This window comes from Suncus etruscus, chromosome 13 (assembly GCF_024139225.1).
Source record: "Suncus etruscus isolate mSunEtr1 chromosome 13, mSunEtr1.pri.cur, whole genome shotgun sequence".
Lineage (NCBI taxonomy): Eukaryota > Metazoa > Chordata > Mammalia > Eulipotyphla > Soricidae > Suncus > Suncus etruscus.
Genome location: NC_064860.1, coordinates 76,255,525 through 76,272,666, shown reverse-complemented (window position 1 = coordinate 76,272,666; position 17,142 = coordinate 76,255,525). Strand labels below are relative to the sequence as shown.

The 17,142-nt window shown below is 38.0% G+C and overlaps 1 protein-coding gene across 1 annotated transcript in view; it reads right to left on the bottom strand.

Moving 5' to 3' along the window:
- The window catches only part of ARL13B (ADP ribosylation factor like GTPase 13B), a 72,186-nt gene that overhangs the window by 36,692 nt on the left and 18,352 nt on the right, over positions 1-17,142 (bottom strand). The window contains exon 2 of the mRNA XM_049785723.1: positions 3,105-3,175. Coding sequence (XP_049641680.1) covers positions 3,105-3,175 — 71 coding nt within the window. The remainder of the gene's footprint in view (positions 1-3,104; positions 3,176-17,142) is intronic.

The window sequence follows — 17,142 nt, the reverse complement described above, 5'->3', positions numbered from 1 at the left end:
CCTCCCATTTCCTCTTCCCTCACCCCCAGGGTGGCTAGAATATGTGGTCCCCTCTGTATCTGACCTACTACTTAGCAGTCTTGCACCTGTTTGGTCTTGATGTCTCCCTTATTTCCCCCTCTAACTGGAGGCAGGACTAGCTAGTTCAAGATGCATGGTTTTGTTTGAAAAAGAGAAAAGTAATAAACTGGGGTAAGAGTCTAATATGCCGAAAATGGGCGGAATCCTTCTAGGGGCTCTCATCAATGATTTGAGAGATGAAGGAGAAAAAGAAGGTGAAACACTCCACCAGTACCAAAAGAAGTGTCAAATATCCAGTGAGGACTCCAGCTATATCGATAAGCACCACAAAAAAAAAACAAATAAATAAAACAAAACAAATCAAAGAAAAACAAACAAAAACAAAACAACAACAAAAAAAAAAACCACGCCATGGTCTTGAAATAAGAAACATAGCATAGCACATAAAGAAAGAAAAGAAAGGAAGAGAAAAAATAAGTATAACTGGGGACAACAATTTCAATAATCACACCCAAACAGAGAAATTGACCAAAAATAGATAGGTAAATAAAAATAATAATAATAATAATAAATTAAGATAAAAAAATAATATATAAAAAATAACCAAGGTTTTGTGCTTTTTGTATTTTTGTTTTTTCCCTCCTGCCCTGGCACAGTAAATATTGGGGTCATTCGAAAAGGAATTCACTTGGCCTAAGAAATATGGGGTTTCTCCGTCCTTGGAGTATATTGTCATGGGATCAACTATAGTATAGACTCTGTTCAGGATCATTTACTCTCCCGGTGGTGCTTTTGTGGTGTGTGGAAGACTTCTGCTCTGTCCTGGGTGATACAATCAGACCTCTGTGTCTAGAGGTCTCAGTATCTGCACAGATCCTGAGGTGGGACTTATGATGAAGTCAGTCTTTGTGGTTCTAGAGGTTCTGTTCCCTCAGTGTCATTTTAATACATCTTCTGTGGTTGGTGATCTTGGTCTTTGCGCTGAATCTAGGATGGCACCTAGGATAGCATCTTTCTTTGTGCTTCCAGAAGCCCCATTCCCTTACAATTGTCTCTGCCAGACCTTTGGAACTGGGGATCATGTTTATTGTGCAGGTCATAGTTCAAACCCTAAACTAGGGCTTTTTTATTGGACCCAAGATGTATACAGTCTGGTCATGGTTCTAGCAGCCAGTCATCTGTAAATCACGATCTTGGCTTTTGGACCTACCAAAGGGTGCCAAGTCTTCTGTTTTTGTCTTGTCGTTAGCTGGTAAGGTAGGCTAATCTGCTCTAAGGTCAAGTTGTTCACATTTTCCTCGTTGTCAGGATATCATGTTAGAGCTGGCCCTTGTTGGTGACCCCGCAGTATTAAGGCTGTCCCGGATGGGATTTGTTTCCTGCAACTGTTGTGAAGAACTGTGTCCTTTCTATGTCTGGGAGCCAGGGTTCAAGGCTGAATGAATGATATCTAATCACCTGAGGTCTAAGTTGATTCCACATGACATATTTTCAAGGTAGGAGATATCCCTGTATTGTAAACAACTATGAGTTCCTATCTCTAGTAGATAAGAGCTCTTTTTTATATTTAAGATTTCCCCTTTTTTTAGTGTGCCTTTGCAGGGAGAAATGGTGCTACATTATATTGTCGGTGCATTTGGGTGTGGACAGAGGGGATAAGAGAAACAGGTCTCATACCCAAGAACGATAAAAAGAAAAAGAAAGAAAGAAAGAAAGAAAGAAAGAAAGAAAGAAAGAAAGAAAGAAAGAAAGAAAGAAAGAAAGAAAGAAAGAAAGAAAGAAAAAGAAAGAAAGAAAGAAAGAAAGAAAGAAAGAAAGAAAGAAAGAAAGAAAGAAAGAAAGAAAGAAAGAAAGAAAGAAAGAAAGAAAGAAAGAAAGAAAGAAAGAAAGAAAGAAAGAAAGAAAGAAAGAAAGAAAGAAAGAAAGACAGAAACCTAAAAAAAGGGAATAAAAATGTATGTGCTCACATGTGTATATGTAGGACAGACATTTAAAAAAAATAAATAAAAATAAAAAAAAAGAAATAAAATGAGTTAGTGAAGTTTTTAAAGGACCAAAGTGATGCAAAAGACTACCTTACATTTGGGGGAAAGCAGGTAAAGAGGTGGTGTATTACAGGTCTTATGCTTATGTTGGAAGTATAGGTTTTCCCATTGTCTTTTGGGTTTTTCTTGTGGTGTGTGGGTTCCCAGGCATCTTTCTATCACACCCCCTGACCTTCTTCAGATTGGTTAAAATTTGCGGCAGGGAGGTCTTGGAAGAGTTCTTGCATTGGGGATACTTTTGGACCTAGGTCCGGTTTAAATTAGATTTTAAGAGAAAAACATTAACTTTAAAACTTAAGTGACATAAAAATTGTTATTAATCACACTTTAGTACAAAATATATACTTATCCTTTGCTTAAAATAAGTATTACATCTAAGGCTACTGGTCTGGCAGAAAGATAGATGACATCAAGTATCTAATTATAATTTGTGCTTCAGACAGCTGGAAAGTTTTCAGTTGTTTGTTTTTTAACTGATTGATATAGTTGATTGATTGATGCTATTTTTTTCTGGTTTTTGGATCACACCCAGCAGTGCTCAGAGGTTATTCCTGACTCTCTGCTCAGAAATCTCTCCTGGCAGGCACGGGGACCATATGGGATGCAGGGATTTGAACCACCATTGGTCCTGGGCCCATGCTTGCAAGGCAAATGTCCTATTATTGGATGCATAGCGAACTCAATAGCACACTTATGCTATAGTGTCATAGAATAATTAAATTAAAATAACTAAATGAGAAGATCCAAAAAGATATATCAAGAGGAAGTGATTTCTGTTCCCCTAAAGAAGGCAGACATGTAGGGGCATTGAGCCTTATTTTTCTGTAAAAGGAGTGGGTAAATCCTCTGACATAGAAGATAAATGAGATTTCAGGAGGTGTTAAAAACCTCATGAATCGTCTGCATCTCTACATTTATTCAAATCAAATATGGTTACATACCATTTCCCTCAGGAATGACAAAAATGAAAAGCAATGAGATACACACTACCTATACCCCTGAATATATAGTGAAATGACACATAATTTTTTAGCTTACCTCCTTGGATTCCCTTTGCTGTGGTTGTTTTTCCAGCATTATCAAGTCCCAGCATCACAAGAGTCACCTTTCTTAAATGATAAAAAATTGTAAATTATGTTCTCAGTTAATTTTGTATTAGAAGGAATAATAAATGAAATATTCATTATAGCAACATTTACTGAGAGGATAAATTGCTGAAGCTATGGGGTGCAATAATATGTAGATATAAAAAACAACTTTCATAAAAAATACCTTTAAGGAGTCATCCTTTTGCACTCCCACCAAGTAATGGGAAATTATACAACAAATATTCAAAAGTAAAGAAATTAGGAAGGGCCGAGTGATAACACAGCAGTAGGGTGTTTTGCCTTGCATGCAGCCAACAAAGGACGAATCCCTGTTCGATTCCCGGCAACCCATATGGTCCCCTGAGCCTGCCAAACGTGATTTCTGAGCACAGAGCTCAGAGTAACCCCTGAGTGCCACCACGTATGACCCAAAACAAAAACTAAAAAAAGAAATCAGGAAAATTAGAAAAAATGGAGGGAGAAAAATAACAACATGTAAATTATTTATTATGACTAAGGACTCAGTTTTCTTTTTTTTTTTTTCAAAAGCAAGAGGTTTTATTTATTTACAAGTATGCAAGGGCTCCCCCAGAGGATGAGAGAGAGAGAGAGAGGAGAGAGAGAGGAGAGAGAGAGAGAGAGAGATGAGAGAGAGAGAGAGAGAGAGAGAGAGAGAGAGAGAGAGAGAGAGCCAGGACTCAGTTTTCTAGTGAAGTCAAATCTATGATTAATCACAAATCCATTGTGGTCTTATAAAATTATGTAAGATTCCTTGCTTAAGGTCTAAGGCACTCTTAGTGTGTTCAACTCTTTTTTTATGTAGTATATAAATCTTAAACAGAGTATAGTATCATGGGTAACTAACTTAAGTAGTTTAAGTAAACTAACAGACTTTGAAGAAAACCCCTATAATTATTTTAAAAACCAAATGTTTCAAATAATATAACTAAGCTTCAGAATAAGAAATAAAAGTAATCCAGTTCAAATTTGCAATTAAAAATATATAAGCCCAGAGTCATAAAACATAACACAATGATTCAGTTACAAAATCAGAATCGGACTCCTAATTCACTTAACTCCAATGGACTTCTTAAAATGGGACCCAAAATAAAGGAAGCTATTATATTGATCCTATCAGTTCGGTAATTTTGTCCACCTCAAAAAGCTTTGCTTTGTTCCTAGCATAAACCAGTGCATAACAAGGTGAGGTACTGGAGGGGCTAGAGAGTATAGCAGAAGGTTGCTTGCCTTGCACCATGGCAATATAGGTTCAATCTCTAGCATCCATTATGGTCCCCCAAGCATGGACAGGAGTAATTCTTGGGCTCAGCAGCAAGAGTACCATCCTCCCGAGCATGTGTGGCCCCCAAACAAAATAAAGCAAAAAGAAGAGATGCTACTACACTGCCACCACAAATTTGGGGAGTACAACTATACAGATTAGCCCAGCTTCCATGTTAAAATATTTGAGGCCAGAGTTCTAAGTAGCTAAGTATTTAAATTCTTTATTTAGCTCACTTAGTGTAATCCCCTAGTTTCACCAATTTTATTCCATAAGATACAATTTCAATCCCTGAACATGAGGTTAAGTATTTGATCTGTATAATACACAGTTTCTTTATAAGTTATCTGTTGATAGACATACAAGCAGAGTCACCCCCCCCCCCCACTGCCAATCTATCCAAGAAGAGTTAAAACACAAATCTTAGATGGCAAGAGAGTGTATTCTCGCATCTCTCCAGGTCTGGCTATTTTTCAGTATTTCCACATGCACCATGAGGAATAAATAAAAGAATGCCAATGCAAAAGTAATAAGTAATAGTGAGTAATAAGGAGTATCCACTTCATGACCACTCAATTCATAGTGAACTCAATGAAAATGGGAGAATTTCCAAGAGATCACTGTTTTAATAAACTGAAAGTATGTGAGGTCAGGAGTTAAATGATATGTGCATGGAACTCTTACATGCATTTTCAATCATAAAAAATATGATTTTGGGGGCCAGAGTGGTGGTACGAAGCTGTAAGGCATCTGCATTGCCGGTGCTAGCCTAGGATGGACCCCAGTTCGATTCCCTGGTATCCCATATGGTTCCCCAAGCCAGAAGCGATTGCTGAATGCAAAACCAGGAGTAACCCCTGAGTGTCACTGGCTGTGCCCCCCCCCCCCAAAAAAAGAGTTTATTTCTCAAAGAAACTATAAAATATAATTTAATATAAAACAATATGTACAAAATAATTTCCTAAACAAAGATACTATGATTCTCCTAAACAACTAAATGAACAGTGCAGCATTTTTAAAAGAATTATTAGATTATCAAGTTACCAAACATACAACTTAAACTAAGATATATCAGAATTTCTCAATAGTTCTATTTATAATGCATTTCAACATCTATATTATTTCAACTCTTGAGACAAATAATTACCTTCTGAGATCCAAACTCATTTCCTATTTGTTTACATATATTTATTCTATATTAATCACTAATCAGACAGTAGAAAAAACATTCAGAATTCCTATCTTCATAAATGTTACAACCTAGCAACAAAATAGGTATTAGAGAATTATTTTTGATAACTTGTAAAGGGAAATCACAAGTAAATATAGGAAGAGATAGCAGGAAACTGTATGTATTGCAGATATCAAGGAAATCATTCCATATATAGACAACAAATGGGACAAGAAGTTCTAGAAGCATCTTGAAATAAAATGTAAAACCTTGCTCATTATTACAATTACACATTTTAAAACAGTGTTATTGGAGCTAGGAAACAAGGATGCCTATTTTTACCATAAAAGTTTTAAGATATTGAATTCAGGACTAAAGAGACAGTACAGCAGACAGGACATTTGCCTTATACAGGGTCAGTCTGGGTTTAACCCTGTATGGTTGAACCCATCAGGAATGATCCAGAGGACAGAGCCAGGGAAAAAGGTCTGAGCATTACCGGGTATGATCCAAAACCAAAGCAAATACATACATATATATATATACATGTATATCTATAATTAAAACAAAAAGTCCCTCAAGTCTGAGAATCACATATGGAAAATTATAATCATGCTGAGACAGCACAAAATAAGCCTCTCTCTGGATTTTTATTTTACTTTGACTACTCATGCAAGCAGTTAATTTTAAGATCATTATGTCATATACTTGAAAACATGGCTTTAATTAAAATGTTGAAGTAATTAAGGCCTTAATGAATAAACATAACATTAGCATTACAAATAAAACCCACAGCATGGATTACTGCAATACTTGATTACCAAGCATTAAATTTACAATTTCAGAATAAAATGGCCTTAACCAATTCACCTAATATTCAAATTTCCATGCAACACTTAAAATAATGGCGATTCATAATCTATCTCAACCATGTTGAAATGTTCATCTCATTACAGGATTTTAAAATATAATCAATTATCACTAACTGGGAACATTCTGGCAGTAATACTATATGACAAACAAGATGAAATTGTCTTTTATTCTTATAATTAATGACCAAATATCCTATGCTTCTTAGGATTACCAGCCAAATATAGTAATCACTCCTTTGGGCAAAATATATATACCATTATTAGGCCCAAAACTAGCAATAAAATCAACCATTCAATGTAACTCGAGAGTATTAAAAAATTGTGGTGTGAGGGGCTAGAGCAATAGCACAGTGGCAGGGCATTTGCCTTCTTGCACATGGCCAGCACTGGATGAACACCGGATCGATTCCTGGCATCCCATATGGTCCCCCAACCCTGCCAGTAGCAATGCCAGGAGTAACCCCTGAGCGCCACAGGGTGTGACACAAAAACAAAACAAAAAAAATTGTGGTGTATATGTGTATGTGTATATTTATACATATGTTTATATGTATGTATATAAGAACACATATATATTCTAATATCTCACATTGAAACACTGCTCAACTATAAGAGTGAAATCATGCATTTTGCCACTGTGTAGTCAGAACTACAGAGGTTTATGCTGAGTCAAGTAGTAAGAAAATATAGAATGATCTCCCTCATACGTTGACTATAAATTCTGAAAGACAAGAACTATCCAAAGAGCTACAAAAGAGCTACAAAAGTGAGCTTACCAAAAGGGGTAGGGGAAATGAAGAAACTCATGGCTCATTGGTGGAAGAAGATAACACATGGGTGTGGCTATAGAACTCTGTTTCCATGAAATATCATCATTACCAGTATTGTAAATCATAGTACCTTGACAAAAATTTGGAAGAGGGGAGGGAACTGAGGAGGAGCCAAAGATATCTCTGTAACACCTGCAATGCAGGTGTGAAGTTACAAATTCAACCCCACATCCTCAAGTGTAATTCAAGTGGCACTGCCATTTGTCATCCAGGAGGCAGAACAAAGTGTGTGGATTCTCAGAAAACCACAGAACCAGATGTGCAAGCAGTATGACCAAGTCAGTGTGAGCAATGCAGCCAGAATTTATACCACAAAGCTCATACTTCATGTTAAAGATCAAAGTATAAACGAATAGTAATAACTGAGAGAGTTGAGTTCAAAATGTTCATCTACAAGATACATGGAATATGGACAGAGGAGGAGGAGATGGTTAGGGATTTGGCAGGAGGTCAAGGTTAAACTCTTACAACCTGCAAGTAAAGGAAACTAGTATGAAAGATGAAAATCCCACAATAAAAAAAATACTGTATAAAAGAAAAAACTTGGGGCTGGAGCAGTGGCACAAGCAGTAAAACATCTGCCTTGCCTGTGCTAGCCTAGAATGGACAGTGGTTCGATCCCTAGTGTTCCGTATGGCCCCCCAAGTCAGGAGCAATTTCTGAGCGCAAAGCCAGGAGTAACCCTTGAGTGTCACTGCGTGTGGCCCAAAAACAAAACAAAAAAGAAGAAACTATGCCAATGAGGACAGAATTGTCAGGATAAAGAATTGCAAATTTTGGGTTAAAAATCACACCTTAGTAAGAAGGACCTTACACATCAGAAAAACATACTTGTCTATCATAATTCAATACATCTGTGTATTGAGTCTAAAGAAACCATGACATGGGGCTGGAGAGATAGCATGGAGGTAAGGCATTTGCCTTTCATGCAGGAGGTCATCCGTTCAAATCCCAGCGTCCCATATGGTCCCCCGTGCCTGCCAGGAGCAATTTCTGAGCCTGGAGCCAGGAATAACCCCTGAGCACTGCCGGGTGTGACCCAAAAACCACAAAAAAAAAAAAAAAAAAAAAAAAAAAGAAACCATGACATCTTTTAACTAAAGAAACAAATACTGGATAGGGATGTGGCTCAGTGGTAAGGAACATGCCTCATGTGTGAGCTCCTCATTGGCATAGAGGAGAAAAGCAACTAAGATTATAAAATAATTAATGTTGATTCTTGTGATCCTCCCAGAAGTGAATTAAATTACTTTAATTATAGTAACCTCTGAGACTTTAATGATAGATCAGATTTTCTAGATGAATAGGCAACTCATGTATACTGTGACATACAGTATATTTGTATTTGTTCTAAGAAACATAATGTGATCATGTGTATTCTCACGTAAGCCACAATTTTCCCATTAGACAGAAGAAGTGTTCAAGTCCCTTAGCTTCCATTTCTAAGCTAGATGGTCTGGGACATATTTAATTTTCATACTTTTATTAATAAAATGGGGTAATAATATCATGTATCAGGGGCATGTGATAGAAATGAAGTAATATTAATAATATACATAGTGCCAGAGGCACATAATCAGAGCTCAACAAAAGCCATTCTTCTTAAGCCAAAAATTAAAGACATGCAGCCTACAAGATCAGACCAGTGAGACAGGCAGGGCGCAGATTACAGAAGAAGATTGGTGAGGTTGGCTTTACACATATTGGCAAGATGCCCCCCTCACAGTTGAAATCTGAAGCTGGTGGAGAGATCCAGAGTGGTTTTATGGATAGGTACGTTGTTGTTAAAATTATTGGGAGTAGATCAGAAGAAGTCTGTGATAACAGAAACAGAAGAAAGGAGTAGTGGGGAAAGGTGAAAGGAGAATGAGATTCTATTCTGAAAAAAAGAGGGAAGAGATAGCAGCACTGTGAACATTTTCCTCACAGACCAAAAAGATGAACCACATTGAACACTGCAATTTTTAGAAAATAAAAGTATCTTCTTTGATAACTGCTCCAAAATTAAGTAATTCAGAAATAAATGCTTTCAGCTTTTGCCAAAGTCTGCAGTACACAAAGCTTTACATTTCTTGATAGTTCAAAGCTCTTTTACCCAATCATTTATTTTATACAGACTTTGCAGGTAAGTGCCAACAAGAAGTTGGCCCTCAACAAAGAGAAATGAGAAAAAATAAAAATAAAAACATGGTAGGAGATGGAGGAACAGATGAGAAAGGGCCTAGAAACAGTATTGGAGAGATACAGGCCCTTTGGTGGTGGGTGTGAAGCATTAATATTGCATGCCAGAAACATAAATATTATCATACTACAACATTTGTTATCTCAATAATTATTAATAAGGAAAAGTCATAATGGGTAAAATAAAAATTAAAATGGAAAACTACAACTTATATTACTAACAGATATTAACATGAGTCACATATCTTAAATTTTCTAATAGCCACATTAAGAGATTAAAAGTGGTAAAATAAACTGTAAGAAGACATCTTATGTATCACAATATATCTTGACTCTATTGCTATCTCAATATGTAAGCAACATAAAAAGTTATGAATAAGCTATTTTATAATATTCATTTTACCAACTCTTTGAAACCTGGGTATTTACCTTACACTTATAATACATATCAATTATGGACTGTATAATTTTTGAGATTTCATGAATATACTAAAATCCCTAAGATAAAAGGAAAATATAATGGACAAGCCAAAGAAGGAGAGCAAAGGTAAGACTGCAAATTACAGACATGAAGGCAGGAGAGATGGGATAGTAGACAAGGTGGTTGGTTGCCTCAAATGTAATGTGATTGCAGTTCAATCCCTAGCACCAATTAGAAGTGATCCCCAGGCAAATGGCTAGTGATTAGGGGAGCCACCAGGAGGAGAACTGGGGGAGCTCATAGAGACAGTCTGTACTGTGGATTAAGCTAGGGGTTTCAAACATGTCAAGCAATGCTCTAGCTCATTAGCTATTTCCTGGTTCCAACAGCAAGCATTTTTACCACATTAGATTACATAAATATATTTATTGTACCCCTTTGACTGAAAAAATACAAACTGAGAAAACACTATAATGGATTTAGTTTATTTAAATATAGAAATCAATTTAACAATGCAATATTAGAGAATCAATTAAACTATTTTCCTATACAACACCTGAACAAGTTTACATGTGCAATGATTCCAGGGTGATAATTAAAAGTAAAAAAATTAAGAATTGGGCCCGGAGAGAGAGCACAGCGGCATTTGCCTTGCAAGCAGCCAATCCAGGACCAAAGGTGGTTGGTTCGAATCCCGGTGTCCCATATGGCCCCCAGTGCCTGCCAGAAGTTATTTCTGAGCAGACAGCCAGGAGTAACCCCTGAGCAACGCTGGGTGTGGCCCAAAAACTAAAAAATAAATAAATAAATAAATAAAATAAAATTAACAATTGAAATAATTCTGAGTAAAAATGAAATAAGGTAAATTAATATAACAAAAATATAAGCAACAAAGTATTTGAGTTTTGCATTTATGGACTCAAAGAACATTTGAATTGAATCATTTCTGAATGACATTATGTTCACATCTAAATATTCTTATCAAGTAAAAATGACAAACTCCCCAAAGCATTTGCCTTGCGCCAGGAGCAATTTCTGAGGGCACAGCCAGGAGTAACCAAAGTGTCACCGGGTGTGGCCCAAAAACAACAACAAAAAAATAAAATAAAAGATAAACTCCAAATATTATAATGACATAAAAAGTATAAGTAATTTCAAAAGTATCATTCATGTCACAATAAAACATTACACTAAAAAAAAAAGATGAGTGTGGGGCCAGGAAACTTGACTTGCATTTCATAGGGCATTTTCTTTGCCAACCTGAGACCAAGATGAGTTTGATGTCTAATATACCATATGGTTCCCTGGGTATTACCTCCAAGAGTAATTACTGAATGCAGAGCCAGGAGTAACTCCTGTGCATCCCTAAGTGTGGCTCCAAAACAAAACAAAACCATACATCTGACATTTGTACTACCTAAAACTTATATGTACTACCAAAAATACATAAAACTATTCAGAGCAAGTTCTAAATTTTCAAAATAAAATCTTAGCAGCTAGAGAAGATAACACAACAGATAAAACACCTGGGTTCAATCCCTGGCATCACATATGTTCACTCAAATCCTACCGGAGGTTGGTGCAAAGAGCCAAGAGAAAACCCTGAGAAAGTGTGGCCCAAAAACAAAACAGAAAAACAAACAAATGTAATATCTTAATGTTAATATTAGTTTGTTCATGTCTAAAATGTAAAGAGTGAAAAAGTAGAATGTCTTCGGGTCTCTTTCTATCATAAAATACTCAAATTCTTACCATGAATATATATATATATATATATATATATATATATATATATATACATGCATGTATACAGGTACATATATATCTTTTAGAAAAACATATACACTGGTAATCCTTGCTAATCTCTAAATACAAACTGAGAACTCAGATTTCTATCAAGAAATTCAGTGATTTTGAAGTGACAATTGTATTTATTTATACAAAAGATGATGGCAATTAGGATGCTAACTGTTCTTCCACTGAGAGGAAAATCCTATTAAAGACAACCCATCACATCATGTTTAACTAACCAGGACACTGACATACAGAAAGCATGGATCAATACTGCTCATTGTGACACTTGAGTCACTACTTTCTTTTTTTTTATATTAAAAAAGCTTATTACATTTATTTATATATCTAAAACCTCCATAGTTTAATGTATTTTATTTTTTTTAATTTATTTAAACACCTTAATTACATACATGATTGTGTTTGGGTTTCAGTCATGTAAAGAACACCACCCATCACCAGTGCAACATTCCCATCACCAATGTCCCAAGTCTCCCTCCTCCCCACCCGACCCCCGCCTGTACTCTAGACAGGCTCTCCATTTTCCTCATACATTCTCGTTATTAGGACAGTTCAAAATGTAGTTATTTCCCTAACTAAACTCATCACTCTTTGTGGTGAGCTTCCTGAGGTGAGCTGGAACTTCCAGCTCTTTTCTCTTTTGTGTCTGACTTGGCCTCAGTGAGCAACAATTTGCTAGTAAAACTGAAATTAAAAAAAAAGAAACAAGACTGTGGTATCAGAGTAATAGATTGAGTAGGGCGTTTGCCTTGCATGCAACCAACCTGGATTTGATCCAGGCATTCCGTGTGGTTGACATAGCCTGCCAGGAGTGATTTCTGAGCACAGAGCCAAGAATAACCTGAGAGCTACTGGGTATGACCCAAAAACAAAAAACACAAAAAACTGAATTTTGACACAGAAAAACATACAGGACAAGAAACTAGTTCCGGACGGTAGATATCTCAAGGGACAGTAAGTGTAGAGAGCTTTAAGGAATCATTTTTATTTCTTTAGAAAAAAATAACCCTCAGGGGCCAGAGAGATAGCACAGCCATAGGGTGTTTGTTTGCCTTGCATACTCCTGAATCCCAGCATCCCATATGGTTTCCAGAGCCTGCCAGGAGTAATCCCTAAGTGCAGTCAGGTGTGGCCCAACCTCCCCAAAAAATAGAATAAAAAAGGAACAAAAAGAAACAAAAAAAGATAAAAAAAAAAAAAAAGAAAACACCCACAGAGCAAAGGTTAATATTTATAAAACCTACATGCCAGGCAAATAGCTACGTATTATTATTTTACATTTTATTTTCTAATAATAGTAAATATTTTATTATTTTAAAATTTAACTTTATATATGGGGCCAGCCTTTCATGCGACTGATCCAGAACAAACCTGGGTTTGATCCCTGGCATCTCATAAGGTCCCCCAAGCCAGAAGCAACCAATTTCTGAGTGCATAGCCAGGAGTAACCCCTGAGTGTCACCTGATGTAACCCCAAATCAAAACAAACAAAAATTTAACATTATATAGATTCATGTTAATTTCTTGCTTCTCTACATGAGTCAATCCTGAAATCATATTCCTGGAAAGCTTAGAAAGCACAAATTTCTTCACAAGCCAATTGAAATTACAAAATCTTCTTATTCCCAAATCTGCTTTCAAAATACTTCAACTAATACTGGAAGTCATTTTTCCAGTACATGCATATCTTATCATATTTTAAAGCACTATTTCATCAACTAGATGCTCCCCATATTACTGAGAGCTCAGATGACAATATGTAAGGGAGAAAACCTGCCACAGGGTACAGATATTTACTGAGCAGCATGGCTAGTCAGATTTTTTTTTTTCTGTACTGAATCTGCTTCCTGTTTTCAAGATAATTTTCACTAAATTTAAGTGTTAAAAATCAAAACACAGAGTCCAGAACAACAAAACAGTGGGTAGGGCATTTGCATTGCATGCAGCTAAATACAGTTCAATTCAATCACCAGCAGCCTATATGAGTCCCCTGAGCACTGCCAGGATTAAGCCTGGAGCATGAAGACAGGAGTTTTCCCTGAACACCACAGGGTTTGCTCCAAGGCAGGGGTGGAAAAGGAGGGAGATGGGGGCCATTGGTGGTGGGAATGTTGCACTGGTGAAGAGGGGCATCCTTTTTTGTAACTGAAACCCAACTACAAACATGTTTATAATCATGGTACATAAATACAGATATTAATTAAAAATAAAATAACTTGTTCAAATAATAAAAAATAATCAAAGCTTAAAGTTAAAAAAAAACTTAAGTGAATATAATTTTTGGGGGGTTGTTGGGTCACACCTGGCAACATTTAGGGTTTACTTCTGGCTCTATGCTCAGAAATCACCCTGTCAGGCTCGGGGGCCATATGAGATACCTGGAATTGAACCACTGTCTGTCTTGGATCGGCTGCGTGCAAGGCAAACGCCCTAAAGCTATGCTATCTTTCCAGCCTTCATTAAGTGGATATAATATTAAAGTAGTAATGTTTTACTTCCTAAAAATATTACTCTTGAAAGAATGATATACATGAATAATAATTTATTTGAATTCATGCTTCAAAAACCACCAATAGTAAAACATAGAACAAAAGAAAAAAATATGTCATGTACATTAGAGAGAAATGGTTACTGTAATAAACAATTACATCTCTCTTGGAAAATAGGAAAATTAATTAAGAAAACAAACAGAAAAAGGGGCTGGAGCGATGATGCAAGCGGTAAGGGGTCTGCCTCGCCTGCGCTAGCCTAGGACAGACTACAGTTCAATCATCTGGCATCTCGTATGGTCCCCCAAGCCAGGAGCACACAGCCCAGAGTTACCCCTAAGCATCACCGAGTGTGGCACCCCCACAATCAAAACAAACAAACAAAAAACAATTTTCTTAAGTCATTTATATAAGAATGTTCATCAAAGCATTATTGGTATTAATAAAAAATGTAAACATCTTAGGTAATAACAGAATAATTATGCCCATTTTATAAATCTATACAATATGATTTGTATGACTGTAAAAAGAGTTAAAAAGATGTGTAATGATGCAAAAAATATTAACTATGCATTGAGATAAAGATAAATAAAAATGTGAAATAGCAAAATAAAGTATTAAATAGCACTGTGCAATCTTTGTTATTATTTAAAATGTTTATACATGTTCATAAGACTCTACACAAAAGTATTAATGTTGGCAATGCTTTTTGGATGAGGGATTATAGAGATTGTGGGAAATCAGATAATTCAAACAAAGAGTAGTCTGAAGTTTCTAATAATGCCACAAGGTAATATAAAAAAAGAACTGAAACGAACCCACTGGATTTCAAAATTAGCCTTGAGGTAAACAGAACGTGTCATAGTTGCAGGAATAAAAAAATTTTCACATGAAAAATAAAAAATGTCCTTCCAAAGTTCACTTTAATGAACTTTCATTGATATGCCAGTCTCTGAAACCTGGGAACAGATTCCTTTACATAACAAAATTAATTTGTGCATATGTGATTCAAATGAAGGATAGGGAGGTTAATTTCCAAATTCAAAATAAAGAGGAAAAAGAATCACAGAAAAAAAGATGTTATGCTTTGAAGATGGAGGAAAGTGCCCACAAAAATTATGAACGAAGGTAGCTTACTTCATTCATATTTATGAGACTTCTGATTTCATAACTACAGTAAATAAATCTGTGTTGTTTAAGGCTACTGAGTCAGTAGTGATTTGCTATAACCTCAATAAAGAATGCCTCTGTTTGGTTAAGACACTTGAATATATTTACAAAAAAAAAAGAAGGAAGATGATGATCTAAAGACAAATTGAGAGTGAGAATTTGTATTTGACAAATTTTATTGATAAAACTTGAATAAATGTTATGCCTCCTTACATCCCAATTATCTCTGTGAATTCTTACATCAACTATGTATTGATTTTAATACATAAAAAATAGGAGAACAATTGATAATCAAATCAATTTAAATAAAGAAACTGAATATAAAATACAAATTTAAAAATTAACCTTGAATAAAGATAGACTCTCAAATCAATGGTATTAATAGCCTTGAATATTCTGAGACTGACCCAATTAATTTTTGATAAAGGGGGCAAGAAATACAAAGTGGAGCAAGGAAATTCTCTTCAAAAAGTGGTGCTGGGAGTAGGGACCCCCGGCGTCCATGGTGAGTGCACTCTTTTAGGGCGCTCACACGTGGACGACCCGCAGCCGCCAGCCACCCTGCGCGCGACCCCCCCCCCCATAGACTGCAGAGGCCAGCCCCGCCAACGGGGAGTAGGGACCCCCGGCGTCCATGGTGAGTGCACTCTTTTAGGGCGCTCACACGTGGACGACCCGCAACCGCCAGCCACCCTGCGCGCGACCCCCCCCCCATAGACTGCAGAGGCCAGCCGCGCCAACGGGGAGTAGGGACCCCCGGCGTCCATGGTGAGTGCACTCTTTTAGGGCGCTCACACGTGGACGACCCGCAGCCGCCAGCCACCCTGCGCGCGACCTCCCCCCATAGACTGCAGAGGCCAGCCGCGCCAACGGGGAGTAGGGACCCCCGGCGTCCATGGTGAGTGCACTCTTTTAGGGCGCTCACACGTGGACGACCCGCAGCCGCCAGCCACCCTGCGCGCGACCCCCCCCCATAGACTGCAGAGGCCAGCCGCGCCAACGGGGAGTAGGGACCCCCAGCGTCCATGGTGAGTGCACTCTTTTAGGGCGCTCACACGTGGACGACCCGCAGCCGCCAGCCACCCTGCGTGCGACCCCCCCCCCCCATAGACTGCAGAGGCCAGCCGCGCCAACCGGGGAGTAGGGACCCCAGGCGTCCAGGGTGAGTGCACTCTCCTAGGGCGCTCACAGGTGGACGACCCGCAGCCGCCAGCCACCCTGCGCGCGACCCCCCCCCCATAGACTGCAGAGGCCAGCTGGTTGGCACAGAGACCACACCACCCGTTGCCTCAACTTCCAGGCCCCAGAGTTCATCCCACCAGACCCGAGCGTAGACTGGGGAGGACATTCCCTAGTACCTAGTGGGCCGGAGTCACCTGCCCAGCTGGGACAGGTGGGACGAATAGACTAGGTGAGCTTGGGCCTGCCCCCTGGACCTTTAGGTAACCTAGAGCAACCTAGCCCCGAGCACCAGAGTGGACCGGAGACCCCCCCTAGGGCTGAGAGCAGCTACCGGGAGGGCTTGACTGGGGGAATTTCTTCCGCGGTAACTCGGAGGAGCAGAGCTTCATTGACCCCCAGATAAGGGAGGGAACAGAGAGTCAGGCTCAACAGCGCCCGCAACCAGTGTGGCCAGAAGCGGAACTACACCTGCTGACAGAAATTAAGAGGAAGACTGACTTCCAAGTAGTAGAGGAGAGGAGAAAAAGGAGAGGAGAAACAGTGCCCCCCACCACTGTGGTCAGGAAAGGGCCAGTACT